At 41.4% G+C, this 15260-nt stretch overlaps 1 protein-coding gene across 3 annotated transcripts in view; it reads left to right on the top strand.

Moving 5' to 3' along the window:
- Positions 1-23: 23 nt before the first annotated feature.
- The window catches only part of Hgf (hepatocyte growth factor), a 65981-nt gene continuing 50744 nt past the window's right edge, over positions 24-15260 (top strand). For 2 of the 3 annotated variants that reach the window (XM_010636736.3, XM_010636745.3), the window contains exons 1-4: positions 25-294; positions 6974-7139; positions 10085-10197; positions 11653-11767. In XM_010636736.3, the coding sequence (XP_010635038.1) occupies positions 207-294; positions 6974-7139; positions 10085-10197; positions 11653-11767 (482 nt within the window). In that variant the 5' untranslated portion in view covers positions 25-206. Of the gene's footprint in view, positions 295-6973; positions 7140-10084; positions 10198-11652; positions 11768-15260 lie in introns of all 3 variants that reach the window. The other variant, XM_010636727.2, reaches the window with a different exon arrangement.

The following is a 15260-nucleotide window of genomic DNA, read 5'->3' on the forward strand; positions in this document are numbered from 1 at the left end:
GGGTGCTGGGGTGGGGAGCGAGGGGAGGAGGGGGCCGGGGCCTCGGGCAGCGCCGCTGTTAAAACAGTTTCTTGCCGTCAGAGGGAGTTCAGAACCAGATCCTCCAGTTAATCACACAGCAAGTTAGCTCGTCGCAGAAAGCAGCTCCAGCCCAGCGGCTCTGGGACCGGACTCCTCTCCCGGCGGTGGTTACAGAGGCCCGCACCATGGGGGCCACCAGACTGCTGCAGGCCCTGCTGCTCCAGCAAATCCTCCTGCACCTCCTGCTGCTCCCCGTCGCCTTCCCCATAGCAGGTCAGTCTCCTCCGCTGCTGCTCAGGACCCAGTCCTCGTCCTCCCGGCTGCCCAGCCTTGTTCTGGGCACCCGCTCCACTCCGTGGGATTTCCACAACCTCTCATGACGCTGTCTTTTGATGTCCTGCTTCTGTTTGAAAAGCGTCAAGGTGATCTCTACCATCCCTGCTTCTCCCTCACTCTGCCCCTGCCCGGCCCATCCCACCGAACCACAGTCCAGGATGGTGGGCTAGGAGTGGGGGGCTGATGCTGGCTGCAGCCCTGTGGATTGGGACAAGTCCAAAGCTAGGTCTGTAGAGGGAAGAGGGATGGCCGTCCAGGGCGGACTCCTCTTTCTCCAGAGGGCAGCTGTCCAGGACAACCCTCTGCCCCTCAGCCTCCAGGGCATTCCCAGCCAAATTATAGCATTAGACAGGTTTTCATCCGGAGGGGGCAGATGAGACTAAGGACTATAAAATGCATGCTATAAAAATGAAAGAGAAAGCCCCTCTTGCCCAGCCCTCCTGCTTTCTGCCCATGGATTCCTGTCCTCTGGAAACGCAGCACTTGCTTGCGGGGCAAAACGCTGCTGCTGGAGTGAAACTGTGGAACTGCTTCTCCAGCTCCTGCTTCTTCTTGGGCTTCCCAGGTTGGGGAGGAGCTGCTGGGAGCGCACAGCTGGGGAACAGGGTGAGAGACCTCATCCTGATCCTCTGCTTTGGGAAGTTTGCTGTTGTTATCAGGACAGGAGGAAACATCTGTACTTGATTGTCTTATCATCGTAGTGGCCCACAGAAGGTAGGGGACATCCCGGGTAGACACAGGGCGGTCAGAGAAAAGCAAATGCTCAGGTGGCAGACAGAGCCTTTTGACAATGTGAAACAGAGAGCTGGCTGTCTTTCGAGATAAGTCAAATACGAGTTTTATCAGATCTCTGATCTAGGTTCTGATGAAATACAAAGGTTGAAAACTTCAAGAATTTGCTAAATGATAAGAAATATCATTTAACTCATCTGGCTTTCTTCTATTTGGGGAAGTACCCCTTTTGGGAAATGACAGTTTGGAAAGGGCCAACTTAAAAGCAAGAAGGAAAGATTTCTCTTCAGAGGTGAAAAAGAAGTTAATTCAAATCTACCAGGTTACCAAGCTTCTGATGTGCCACGCTAAATGACATTCTCAGAAGGCATTACTGACTTAGGGAATTCTGGGCTGAATTGTGGCAAATATGTTGGTGGCTTTCCTTTGTATGTAGAGGGTAGCTGTTGTGAGGAGCACAGTTACCTGAAGTCATCTGTGTTAATTGGAGGAGAGCACAATGCTGAAAACCCAAACAGTAGATCCACCGTTGGCAGTGTCTGTTTTTGGCCAGCATTCCCATGTTTGGCAGGAGACACACATTTGCAATTATATTTCACTCTGGCTGATGTAGAAGTGAGCAAGTTCCCTGAGTACAGGCACAAAGCAGGAATGGGCCACCTGGGAATCACAGATCTATGGTATGAATAATTCCTGAAGGGGGTAATGAAAAAACTGTCATTACAAGAGGGTCCAACTTTCTTTGGGTGGAAGATTATTTTGATAGCTTTTGATAAAAACATTACCAAAATGCAAAACAGGAGTAGCCTTTTTAAACATAGAAAGAGTATCCTGTTCTTTTCTTAATGTCATCTAATATTGAGTATTGAGAGTTTTTGTAGTTGTTGTTATTGGCGTTGGTTGTATTTTTGTTGGTTCAATAAAAAAAAAACTAGCACATTGTTAGAAAAGAAGTGGACACTAATAAGTTGCAAGCAAGTGTTAGCAAGATGTGTTATAGAGATAAATTTATTAAAAAATTTATTGAGAAATATTCAATAAGGTTGATCCAAGTCATCTTTGTAGGAGTTGCTCTATTCACTTCCACTGAAAACAGATTCTAATCCTCTGTAACAAAAGAAGCATTAAATGAGAACCTCTTGCCTAAGAGTCTTTGAAAAATGTAAAGGTGAAGGAGGAAGAAAGGAATGTGTATTTGTTGAGAAACTTCTACGAACCAAATTCTAAAGAAAAACTTACTTAGTTCTTGTAAGATTGGCACTGTTGGGTTATCTTACATGGGAAAATTAAAGTCCTTGAGTATCTTGTTATCTTTGTTGGCAAAAGAAAAGAGATGAGTTTCCTACCAAATTCATGTGAATGAAATATGCTGCTTTCCCTTTTATTCATATTGCAGCCAGCAGCAGTGAAACCTACTGAAGTTTACTTTGGAGAATCGTAAAAATTCTGTGTTAAAAGTCCTGGGGTTGAGAGTTCCTTATCAGTTGAGTGAATCAAATCAGGTTGGAGAAGTGTTTGGGATGCACATTGGATATGGACAGTTGAGGGAAGGTGTGGCTGGCACCTGAGGGAGTCGGGAGAACACAGGTGGCCACAGAGTAGAGGTGGGAAGAGCGAGGGCTTCCCTGGAAAGACCCCTCACAGCAGCAGGTGAAGGAGCACAAAAAGACAGAAGGCTTGGGTACCCAGGGGATTGTGACCTGTGTTTGGGAGAGCAAGATGAGGTCAAAGGGAGAGTCTTGAAGGTCACCCTAACCATGAATGCTCCAGCAGCTGTACCTTATCATGGAGGGACAGTTGTAGGCAGGAGTGGACAGAGAGGGCACAGACCAGGCTGCAGTTTCTCTGCCTGTGAGTCCTTGAACAAGAAAGTCGAAAGAAGAAGAAAGGGGTTGGCTATCTGGGAGGTCCCCAACCTCACACCCATCTGTTTATTTTGCAAACTCTTGGAAGAGAAAATGGTGTGGCTTCACCAACTTCACAGCTGACTTAAGTCTGACACAATCTCATTATCCTTGACATCTTTATTTGTAATAGGGTTACCTTCTCTAAGGGAGGAGAGATGATTGCCAGTGAGATCCAAGTCCTAGTTAGGTAACAGTTGGGATTTAGACTTCTATTTGTGATTCTTGCCTTTGAGAAGTTTAAAATCTCCAGTCATGACCACCCCTTTCCATGAATTACTTGGATACTTTCATTTCAACATCTTGCTCTTCAAACTGTTAATCACTAATCGTGTGGGCAGCTTTCTCAGAATATGTGGGGCCAGATTCCTGCTTCTTTCCACACTCTGAAAACCCTTTCCTTGCAGGATTTTCCTTTGAAGTTAACAGTGCGTCCACACAGAAGAAAATATATGAGGTACTGAGAGAAATGAGTGTAAAGCTGAGAAACCAGGGGGAGAAGTGTGTCTTTCTTCAAGCACCTTGATACATTTGACCCCACTTTTTGTTTGGAGGTTTTCCATAGGATCCTAATGATTTCAATTCTGAAAGAGGGACTTCAGGTACTTTAGGAAATATAGCTTCCCGCATACTTTCCCAGACTGGGAGAAGATGAAGAAAGAAAGGAGTTATAATTTAAAATACAGGAAAGCATAACAAATTTGCCATGATCTCTCAACCTTTGATTTCATTTCAGTATTTTGTTTATGAACTTCAACTAACAGTCGCACAGAAAAAAAAGAAAAAAATAGGGAAAAATCTGACCCAAAGATATTTTCTTCCCAGAAGAGGATTGGCTTTTAAATGTTTTCAGTAAAACAAGCACCAGTTGTTAATACACATGGAAGAGAAAGCAGAAACTGTTTTCAGCAAAGGGATTTTATTTTCAGGCGCTGTTTTTGAATGGCTTCTATTTTGAATTTTTCTCTTTTTGGTTGAGTAATTGATTCTATAGATGCTTGTATTACATGATATGTAGCTAATTTGAACTTTACAGTTTTTATGATTAGTTACTAACCTAGTATGAGTGACTCATAAGGGAAAATTCATATGACAAGGCAGGAGTACTGAGGAAGGAATCTTGGTACTGCTTCCAATTTCCCTGATTAGTTTTGTAGCCCCAGATAAATGCTTTATTTCTATTTGTTACTTAGTGCAGGGGAATTGTGGACATATTCATTTATTGGAATGCTTTTTGATCTATACTTAAAGAAAAATTACCAGCAAGCAAGAATACCCTATTTTTATGAGTTACAATGACATATTAGCACGTTTCAGCAGGACGAGTGAGGATCTATAGAATTAAACATGCAGCAATTACCCAGAGACCTCTGCTCCAGTGGTCTGCACTGCTTACCTTCATCTTGTATGGGTTTGAGAAAAGAGGCTGGAGCAGACACCAGGGCCTCTGTTTTAATAAATTGCTGAAATACTTTAGGAATTTAATGTTTGTTGTAGTCTTTTTCAATTTAATTTTGTTCTCTCCTCTCCACCTTAAACAAGTACAATAAATGCATTATAATCAGACCAGTTTTAATTCTGTAATGCTAATTCTCACTTGAGAAATATATATGTGTGTATATATATATATATATATATATATATATACACATTCATAAATATATATATATATATATATATATATATATACACATTCATAAGCAATTACACATATGGATGTGTGAATGTAACTACACATTTAAATATACTCACAAGTAATTGTGCACACATATATCCTCTATTTTGGTAGACAGGATTAAAAATATATTTTTCTCCACTATTTAACTATTATTCATTTTTAAGAAATGCTGAAATTTGTACAAGAAAGAAATCATTGTGTTGTGAAATATTTTACATTACTAAAGACTTATTGAAATAAGATTATAGGAAAGAGAAACTGTTATTTAAAAAAAATTACTTCCCATTAACATGGGTCTGTGACAGAAACAAAAGTTTGAGAAGAGTGATACCTTCTTTGGTTGAGAAAAGAGCAGTTTCTTCTTCCACGCCAGAAAACAAAGGATGATATTTCAAAAAGAAAAGAAATAATTTGCATATTTTAGCATTTTCATTCAAATTGATTTCTAAATATGTGCTTATCAGTGATAGTCTAAGTAATTCATTTTCATTCGTCATTAATGTTCCATGCATTTTGGGGATAGAGGAGGAGCTGGAATATTGACATTTCCGGTCATTAAAGACCACCCCCCATGTGGTGAGGCAGGGAGAGCACCAGGGCCACCATCCCTCTGCCATGGTCCTACAAGGCATTGGGCAGATGCTCATTCGGTAACAGGTTAAGAGATTATTTGGTTGTTTAAAATTGTGTGTTAAAACTACATCCATTGTACAATAGCCATTCCAGCCAATAGGGAAAGAAAAGTTGAAAGTGAAAGTGTTGCCACAGAAATTAATGCTAGATTTTTAGAGTTTCCCAGAGAACTGGAAATTTCAAGGCCCTCGCATTTCTTCTTCTGCATCACCCATTTGCTGCTCTGCCATCTGAGTTTCCTCTTGATTGATAGCTCTGAACCAAACCTTTAAAAACTGCTTACAAGTTATATTTCCACCTCCATTCTTGGCAACTCTTAGATACGCTGACATGGCGAGTGGTGCCCATGGTAGTTCTGAAATGGGCAGCTGGGCTTCGGGCCTGAGGTTTGTATGTGGTCTGTGAACTTCTCCCTGAGCCATGGCTTCATCAGCTTGTAAATGAGTCTGTCATTGGTGCCTTTGGTAAAGGGTGCTTGGGTCAACTGCCCAGCAGATGGGCACGTTGTCTCCCACGCTCCTTATCCTAGAGCTGAGACCGATTGGGCCCTGGGACCCACATTGTGAAGAGGGTGACCCGATCCTGTCATAGGGTTGGCTTTCAGAAAATTGAGAGTAAAGAAACAGTTCTTGAACTCACAAGTAATTCATAAGATTAAGCCCTGAGGAAGTTTTGGTTCTGTCCTTCAGGTTTGGAGGAGGAGGAGGAGGTGGCCTCCTCTTATCTAGGAGGCTTGCACTTTGATGAAGAAAAATGATACTGCTGCATTAAGGGATGAAGTTTTACGTACATGTGATTTACAGTATTTGGCAGGATCTCAAGACAAACAGCTCAGTGGATACTGAGAAATAGTGTTCAGCAGCACAGAACATTCAATTTGTAGTACATGAAAAGAGAATGGCTAAAATGTGAATTAGTATGAAACACGTTTAAAAGCAAGCAGGAAGAATCTGCCCACTGCATAGCTTTTGGTGAGATGTCTCTTACTTGTCTTTGAGTTGGTTTCTCTGCTCAACACCTTAACACACACAAGGGCCGATCATAGAAGAAAATGGAGATTTTAGTTATAGAACTTGACACAGTGTGCCTGGCTCTGATATTTGTGTTATTTAGAGAATATGTCTTCTTAGAGTGAACTCTTCACTAATTGTGTATTTAATAGTCATTTCTTTAGATCTCTTTATTTAGGATGAGCTCTAAAGTGTATCTTTGGTTTTTTGTACTGGGGATTGAACTTGGGACTTTGCACTTGAGAGGCAGGTGGTGGAACCCCTGAGCTAAATCCCTGGCCAAAGTTTTTCCTTTTTCTTTTTTTCTTTTTGGTATCAGGGATCAAACTCAGGTTCTTGTGCTTGCGAGGCAGGCAGCAGAACCCCTGAGCTAAATCCCTGACCCCTATCCTAGTTTTTTATGACATACTTCCATTGAAAGAACAGAGAAAAATGTCTGAAGAATTCAGATGAATGACTGTGTGACAAGTTTCCTGAATTTCCCTGTTTGTGGTTCTTCTCTCTTGCTCATAACCATTCCCCATCCCTCAGCACTCCTAATCCCTAGAAGTCTACTATGTTCTTAGATAGAATCATTTTCTCGCAGTTGATGCAAGAACTCTTTATCTATACTATCCTTGAAAGAATTTCTCCCATGTTTATAATTTTTGCCTTACTAGAAGGACAGAAGAAAAGAAGAAATACGCTTCATGAATTCAAAAAGTCAGCAAAGACTACGCTCATCAAAGAAGACCCATCCCTGAAGATTAAGACCAAGAAAATGAACAGCGTGGACCAGTGTGCTGGTCGGTGCACACGGAACAAAGGGCTCCCCTTCACCTGCAAGTAAGTTTCTTCACGGTGTGCTTGGGACGATTTTCCACACATCGCATGTGCACATGATCGTCGTGTTCCTCCCTTCGCTTCATTGTGAACAAGAGCTTCCTCTCTTCAGACTGAGTTTGAGTCTGGTTTTCAGTCATCATACGGAAGCCATAGCTCTCTGTGGATGCAAATATGGCTGGAGTAGGGGAGAATGCAAAGACTGCCCTCAAAAATCAACAGCAGTTTTGCTTTTGAGAGCTTTCATTTCTCATAGTAGGAACAGTTCAACTTGAGGAACTAAAATCAAGTTAGACTGATGCTTATCTCTCCAACATTTAGAAATATTCTATTCAGTCATTCAGAGTAAAGCTTTTCCCTTCTTCCCTCCTCTCCTCGCTTGCCACCCTACCTCCTTCTCACCCCCACTCCCCGCCTTCCCTTCCTCTAGCTTGCTGGAGGACTGGAGGAATTTTCAGACTAGAAACTGGGCAACGGCCAAAATGTACTGCAACTTATATCTGTGTCTTAGGGATTTAAATAAAAGGTGTTGAGAGAATTAGTTAAAAATAACTGAAGGGAATGGTGTCAGCAGCAAAGGCTGTGTGAAAGAATTCCGGAGATGGCGGTGGTGAGATCCAGGTGAAAAGCAACAGAGCAGTTCAGAGGCCAGGCAGAAGGGTCCCTTGTCTCTGCTTGGCCTTGGGTGACCCCACGGGGGAGAGCTCCTTGTACTGTGCGAACGAGCGGAGAGGAGTCAGTCATGACGTAGGCCCCCGATCTTCCAGAACATGCATTTACTCGCTCTTTTTCTTCCCTTTCCTCTCCCTTCTCTTACTTCTTATTCCTGTCCTACCTATTCCAATCCCTTTTTGAAAGTAGGATTGTACGCCACATTCTGGACACTGCGAGTGCTGGCTGATTGTGGGGCACAGTGGCAGGTGGTGTGGAGTGAGGGTCAGCCCCACCTGGGCACGGGGTCCACTCCTGTCTTGTTTGTCACGGAAGTGAGTGTTGGGGGTGGCCCGGAAGGCATGGTCAGAGAGCTCTGGGGAAGTCCTTGTTCTACTTTTATAGCCCAGCTGCCACTTTCGGGGAGAGGCTTTCTGGCACTGGGAGTGGGAATAACATTTACAAGTAGTGATAATAATTCTGCTGTTATTCTGTGCCAATTCTGTTTCGTCCCCTGGCTTTTGAATAAAAGCCTTGATATTGTTAAAAATAAATTAGGAAAAACTTTACTTTCAAGCCACACCTCAGCTGTGTAGATTTATGGAGCTGTTCCTTTGCAAATCAAACAGGACCAAGTTGTGTTTTCACTTCCCTGGGTTGGAAGCGTGTGCAGAGCGGGTGGGCAACCACATCTCATTGTGGATTTTAAACTTTGAATACGAAAATGTACTCCCTTGGGTCGACATAAGAAAATGTTGCTTTCGCTCAATTTCCAGTTATCATCCTAACATCTTTGTTCAGTAGAGGCCAAAATGATTTGCTGCATTAGAGAAGATGTGCGGCCTTATTCATAACTACACAGTTTTCCCAGGTATATGATGTTTCATATGTTCTGACCATATTGTGGTTCAGCTAAATGCAACATCCACATAACATGAAGAGTCTCAACCAGGCTGGGGTTGTGAACTGGGGCAGGGCAGGACCTTCTCTGGAGCAGGGGTCAACAGTGTTGATTTTACTGGAGTTCTAGATGCTCTTTGCTAGGCAGGAGAGATGCTCAGAATGCCTGACCCTAGGATTACAACAGACTGCTCATGTACCAGTGAACTAAGAGGAAAACAAGACCTTCTCTCTCCGCCTTGACTAAGAAGAATTGTGCAGAATAATTTTAAACATAAGATGATAATAAAAAGAAGGCTAAGATAAAGACTCTTAAGACTATGCGGCCATGGAATTCGATGGCCTTGTAACTGCATCTGGAGGCATAAAATAACATGGAAAACTTTTTCTGAGAGACTGTCACCGCAGTGGAAGGACAGAAAAGAATTAACATGATCAGGAAACTGGAAACTCTATGTGAAGCCTTCCAGTTGAAATAACCTTTCGTTTTAGAAAAAGATTGAGTGAACAACAACAAAATGAGAAAAAATGAAATACTTGGCTGTAGGAGTGGTAGTTATAGAGTTGAATCATTAAATGATTTTCTTTAAGATGATAGATCAAAAGCATATTCTCAAATATTGACAACTTTTAAATTAAAATGCATATACAAAGGCCAAGCATAGTGGCACATGCCTGTAATTCCGGCACTGGGCAGGCTGAAACAGGAGGTTGCAGAGGGTTTCAGGCCAGCTTGGGCTACATAGAAAATTCCTTTCTCAAAAACCGACTAATCAAATAAACAAACCAAAGTATATATACAAGCAAACATACTTGGGAAACATGCATTGAAACAAAGTTATCCTTACAGCAAGACTTTCCTAACCTTCAATAAATGTTAGTATTTTATAATGCACCAAGGAGAGACACTATATGCAAACATTTCTGAGCATTTGATTTCAGACCCCCTTTCCTAGAGCATGTCCTTGGGGGTTGGTGTAATTTTTATACAATTACAAACTTGGGAAACTAATTCTGGCATCATAATTATACTCACTCATATAGAGGTGCAAAGAAAATCTCCCAATTAACTCGGTACCTACACAAAGAATAAATAAAACACCCTTGGAAACAATCCAGATAGTTGTGTCACATGCTGATTTTTGCTTGTTGAAGCTCTTAGTTTTCTACAAGTTGTTCAGAATAGTGTGAGAGCTTCTCCAGTACAATTCGGAGTGAAATGTAAATCTATACCCACAAAAAGTTAGATTTTTTTTTTCTTTTCTGGCCATCAAACAGTAGATTCTGAAAAATATCCCTCTGATTTTCCATTGTCCTCCATGGTAAGCCATGTGACGCTTCTTTAAAAACTGTATAAAGAGTAGTATTCCTTCTTTTCATTCAGATGTTTTTTTCAGGGCCTTTGTGTTTGATAAAGCAAGAAAAAGATGCCTCTGGTTCCCTTTCAATAGCATGTCGAGTGGAGTGAAGAAAGAGTTTGGCCACGAATTCGACCTCTATGAAAAGAAAGGTAACTGGCTTCTCCCTAAACATTGCCTGATGAAATAGGGTGTGGGATGTAAATCGGGAACCTCCCACCACAGTGCTATTTCCTGCTGATTTTCTCTCTTGTGTCCATCAATTAATGCAGTCAGCTCATTCATGAAGGTGAATAAAAATCGAACCCTGACTGCTCTTCCTGTGACCTTTTAGAGCCCTTCCTGAACTGCCTATCACCAAATCCACCTTCCCCTTTGCCATTTTTGTGTGTCCCCTAGAACTGGTAAGATCCACCTTCATGTTAGTTAATAGCATCTTACATTAGTAGATTAAGACACATTAGGCTTGTGGCAAATTTTGAGAATCGTATTTTACATTTAACAACTTTGGATAACTAATCTGTTACCATGATGATTGCTGATAATAATGAGTATGGAAATTTGGATAAATGAATTGGATCTGTGCTTAACTGTTTACTTTAAAATTGTCAAAAAAATTGGGACTGTATTATTTGCTAACTTATCTATAATGGTGGTTTTGTATCCAGAAGATATTCACACTGTTGAGAAGCAGAATTATATGAATAAAATAATCATAGACCACCAAGTAAATATAAATTTAAAAAATTATTTATACCATTAAAATAGTAATTTTGGACTATCCTTCTGAAGATAACATTCATTTTAATATTACTAATTCAAAAATCCCATTTGAAATCCCGTTAAACCTGGACATTTGACACTGTATACAAATATGTATTTCCATGTTGATAGAGTCCATGCTAAAATATAATTAAAAGAAAATTCAAGGTAGAAAAAATATAACCTCTATGTATCCTAATAAATCTGCAAATTCTAAACATTTGCAATTCAGCCTGTGAGCATTCTTTTGTCTTTTCGTTTGTCAGCAGGCACACGTGCTTTTATTTGGCAGCCACAGAGTGTCTTATAATTCAGTAGTCCTAACTGCACCATTCTTTAACAGCCCAAGTGTTAGCAAGAATGTAGAAAATAACAATCAACAAAGTGTAATTGCTTCATATTTATACACACACACACACACACACACACACACACACAAACACACAGTGTCACTGATGTGAAGAAAGACAATTTAACTGTACTTTTTAAAAATTCATATTCTAAAAATCTGTCCTTTTTCAGGTACTTTAGGGTTAGGAAGTCACAACTACCCAGCCAGCCCTATGCGCCTAGGCTCCTTCCGGTCGGGACAGACAGTCTTGCGGCTGGTCTTCTGTGGTGCGTTCAGAGACCTAAAACTGCTCGCCATCCGCTTGTTTGTTTGCTTTGGGCAACTCCAAAGCTATTTTGCAAATCGAAGACAAGCTTTAGGCAAGAAACCTCAATGCTGTTTTGAAATACTTTAGCAGTTAATTACTTACAGGCTCCAGTGGAATTTCACTTCTTCTTTTGTCCTCAGTGAATGTTCCCCGTGTTAGGACACCTCTCTCTGCTTGCTTCCCTAGACTACATTCGCAACTGCATCATCGGGAAGGGGGACAGCTACAAGGGCACGGTCTCCGTCACCAAGAGTGGCATCAAGTGCCAGCCATGGAGCTCCATGATCCCCCACGAGCACAGGTAAGGACAGCGTGAAGAGAAGGGGAGGCAGCGCTCCTCGTGGGGCCCTGCAGCCCGGCGGAGCTTTAGTCAGGGTGCTGCACTGTGAGGCTCAGGACCGGGATGAACGGAGGAGTGAAGTGACTACCTCGGTGCCTCACTTTAGAGGTCTCGATGTTTGTGAACAGGTAATAATGAAAGCCTCCTTTTGGAAGCGAGAAGATTGATTGCTCTTCGTTTTGCTTTTGAGGAAGCACTAGCAGTTGACTAATGAATCAGAGGCAGCTCAGACTCTGACCGTACAGGGCCTGTGTTTCTTTCCCGGCCTTGGCTGGTTACACGTTGGAATCAGCTGCTGCAAGCCCCAGAGGAGCCTCATCACCCGGGGAAGCAGATCGATTGCATCGGAAGCTTTGGGTGGAAAACGGTACCACCGTTATTTGAAGCTCCCACAAGATTCCAGAGTGTGGCCAGAGCTGGGAAATGCTCAGGCCTCAGGCTCAGAACAGTCTCACTCCACCTGCGGTCCAAAGATGAGAGCAAACTCATCCTCAGGAGATGAAGCAACCACACTGCAGAGAACTGTCTTTATCATAGCAGATGGATGCCATTTAAGGCCTGTAACGTAATAATGATAGGTTCCCTGGGTCGAGAATTTTCATCATCATGGAGGAAAAGCAGAAAGATGGAACTAGATCTAGTAGGGAACTAAATACATATAGTTTTGCAGGCTTACTTCAGAAATCGTTTTCAATGGCAGCTAAAATGGCTGCAAACAGTTCTCCCCTGGTTAGTAAATGGATTGGAAGATTTGGTTTGTCATGTGTCCAGTGCCTTGTCTTGTGGAATCGCTTGCTTGTTTATCTCGTGGAATTCTCAGAAGAACAGCCACGTGGGTGCTCTTATTCGTTCTATTTTAAATGAACGGTAAAAGTGCAGCATGGAGAACCTCAGCCCTTGTCAGGGTTCTAGACAACTAGTGAGCAGTAAGCGGTGTGGCTGGAAGATAAGGCGCAAGGGGGCCACTGCCAGCTGTGTCTTCACTGACCCCAAGGCGCAAGGCCATGGCTTGTCCGAGGACAGAGGTCTAGACTTGTTTTTTGCTAGGGACTATGACCGTGTTTGATGAGATATTTTCTACTTTAAAAAATAATCATATTTTGTGACATGACTGATTTTGCTTTAGTAAGCAGAGGTGAGTAATTGGACCACACATGGGGAAGAGAAATTAGTTCCAAACTGGGGCCCAACCTGTGATCGCAGAGTCACTGACACTAGCCACTGAACAGCCAAGCTGATGATTTCAATGCCTGAGAACAGCTTTTCCTTAATCAGTTGCTAACAGGTGTGCAGGAAAATTCAGTGAGAGGACTGCCTTTTACTACAATGCAAACACTGTGATTGGTTTTGTCTTTTCTTAAGGATGAACATAGTGAAGATGACATTTTATTTAAATAGATCTATATTTTTTTGCAAACAAAGGAATACATGTATAGTACTGTTTTTGTTTTGTTTTGTTTTCCCAAACATAACATTTGAAATCAATCCTGCCTTCAGGGTCTTATTTCAACCCAAATTCTCTATGATTGTGATTGTCCACTAAGTGAGTGAATGTGAAATAGATCTTCCTGGGAACTGGCTCCCTAGCCCAACCACTATTTTACCATAGCACCTTTCCAGGTGACATGCAGGTTTATGGTTGAGAGGGTCATGCATTAGTAATCAACTCCTTCTTTGGTGTTCAAGGAGAGTAACAGTTTTCTTCAGTTAGCGGCTGAGTGGGATATTGGGCATGATAGCTTCACACTTTTAAATGAAGTGTTAACTAGAGATTACTTTTCTGGGCAAAGGAAAATGAAATGTTTCCATTTGGAGGAGTGGTTTATTGTTGACTCCTTCACCTGAAATCTTTTACAAGTGGCTTAATGGAAAGATGATGATAGATGATGAAATTGGTGTAGAAGCTTAACCAGAAAATCAGGTGACACGATATCTACATCTCTTCATTAGCCATCCAGCATTCATTAATAAAGCAGATGATGGAATATATCAAGCTTCCTATGAGCGCAGTTCATATTAAAAGAAAGAGAGGCTAGCAACTAGGAGACCTCGTTTATGTTGCAAAGTATATTTGGATGATACCCAGCTTAGAATATTTCTTCACTTATCTCTCTTAAAGCCTTGCTAACAGCAAGGACAGAGAACTAAAAATAGTACGTGTGTGAATATAAACTCCCAGCCCGGAGCCCACTGCCTCGCCCAGCACTCTGTTCTTGTAAACTTCTATCAAATGGACACCTGAGCAAGGTGAGAAGAGAGCCGGCCAGGAGGTGTCCCGGGGCCGAGGATGGGATGCTGGAGAGTCGGGCGAACGCTATGAGACACAAAGAAAGCCAGTGAATTGGGGTGAAGTTCAAACCCACCAGACCCAGACCACACTTTAATCTCATCCTCCTGAAGAGCAGTTGGCTGTGAATCGATTCCAAATTGTGGAAAAAGCCCATCTTTTCTCTCCGTTTCACTAACTCCAGTGGGAAAACTTTTTCTATGGGGCATTAGCTAGTCTTGATTTTTTACTTTATTTCTCTTCCCTCCTTATTGTATTTTCCCTGACAAATTATTGACTGATATGTTGACCGCTTCTTCACAGCTTTTGCCTGACCTTCCAAATCCACTGGAAAGGTGTCTGTGTGTCTGTGTTTCTCTCTCTGGCTCTTTCTTGTCCTCCTTCCCTCCCTCCCCTTCAGTAAAAATCCTCTCAAAAACTGTAGCCATTGAATACGTTTATGGTATTGTGCATGTACTAAAAGCATTATTTAGTTCAAGTAAACTTGATAGAAGAAAATGACAGGAAAAGGAAATTAATAATAATCTTGTTCATTTCACTCACCTTTTAAGTGAAAAAGTTAAACTCAGTAAATAAATTGTGTAAAGACTTATCCATTAGGTGATATATGTGAGGCAACAGCATGTTTTGTGATTAGCAGTAACTTTGTCTTGCCACTCCACTGTTTTTATGGTACAGGGCTACATCTGGGTATGCATTAATGTCATGGAGATAAAAAGCAAAATTCAGTTTTGATTGTGAGAAAAATAAGCATTTCTGCATAAATTTACTGCAAAAATTTAGAGAAGTGCTGAAAATGGGAGAAAATAAATTGAAGGCAATGTCACAAGCAGAAGATCCACTAAAATATTCTGAAATGAGGGAACTAAAATTTAGACAAAGAAAGACTTCCTTTGTTTTGCAAATTAATTCCTCATAGAAACTGCTAAATTTTGACCAGTTTTAGTTACATTATGGCTTTTATAAGGCTTTTACCTAGTGTTTTATTTTCATTTCCCCCTATTTAAAAGGCTATTAAAAATAAGGTTATATGTAACCTTATTATCAGGGACACCTTAGAGTTACAGAATTTTTATAGTATTTCATTCAGATTTTTGAAAAGGTTTCATTGTTAATAAGTTTTTTTAGAACAGATCATTTCTATTTTTGTCAATAATTCATGTGTTC

The sequence above is a fragment of the Fukomys damarensis genome, unplaced genomic scaffold (assembly GCF_012274545.1).
Source record: "Fukomys damarensis isolate Sample0158 unplaced genomic scaffold, DMR_v1.0_HiC HiC_scaffold_4, whole genome shotgun sequence".
Taxonomy (NCBI): domain Eukaryota; kingdom Metazoa; phylum Chordata; class Mammalia; order Rodentia; family Bathyergidae; genus Fukomys; species Fukomys damarensis.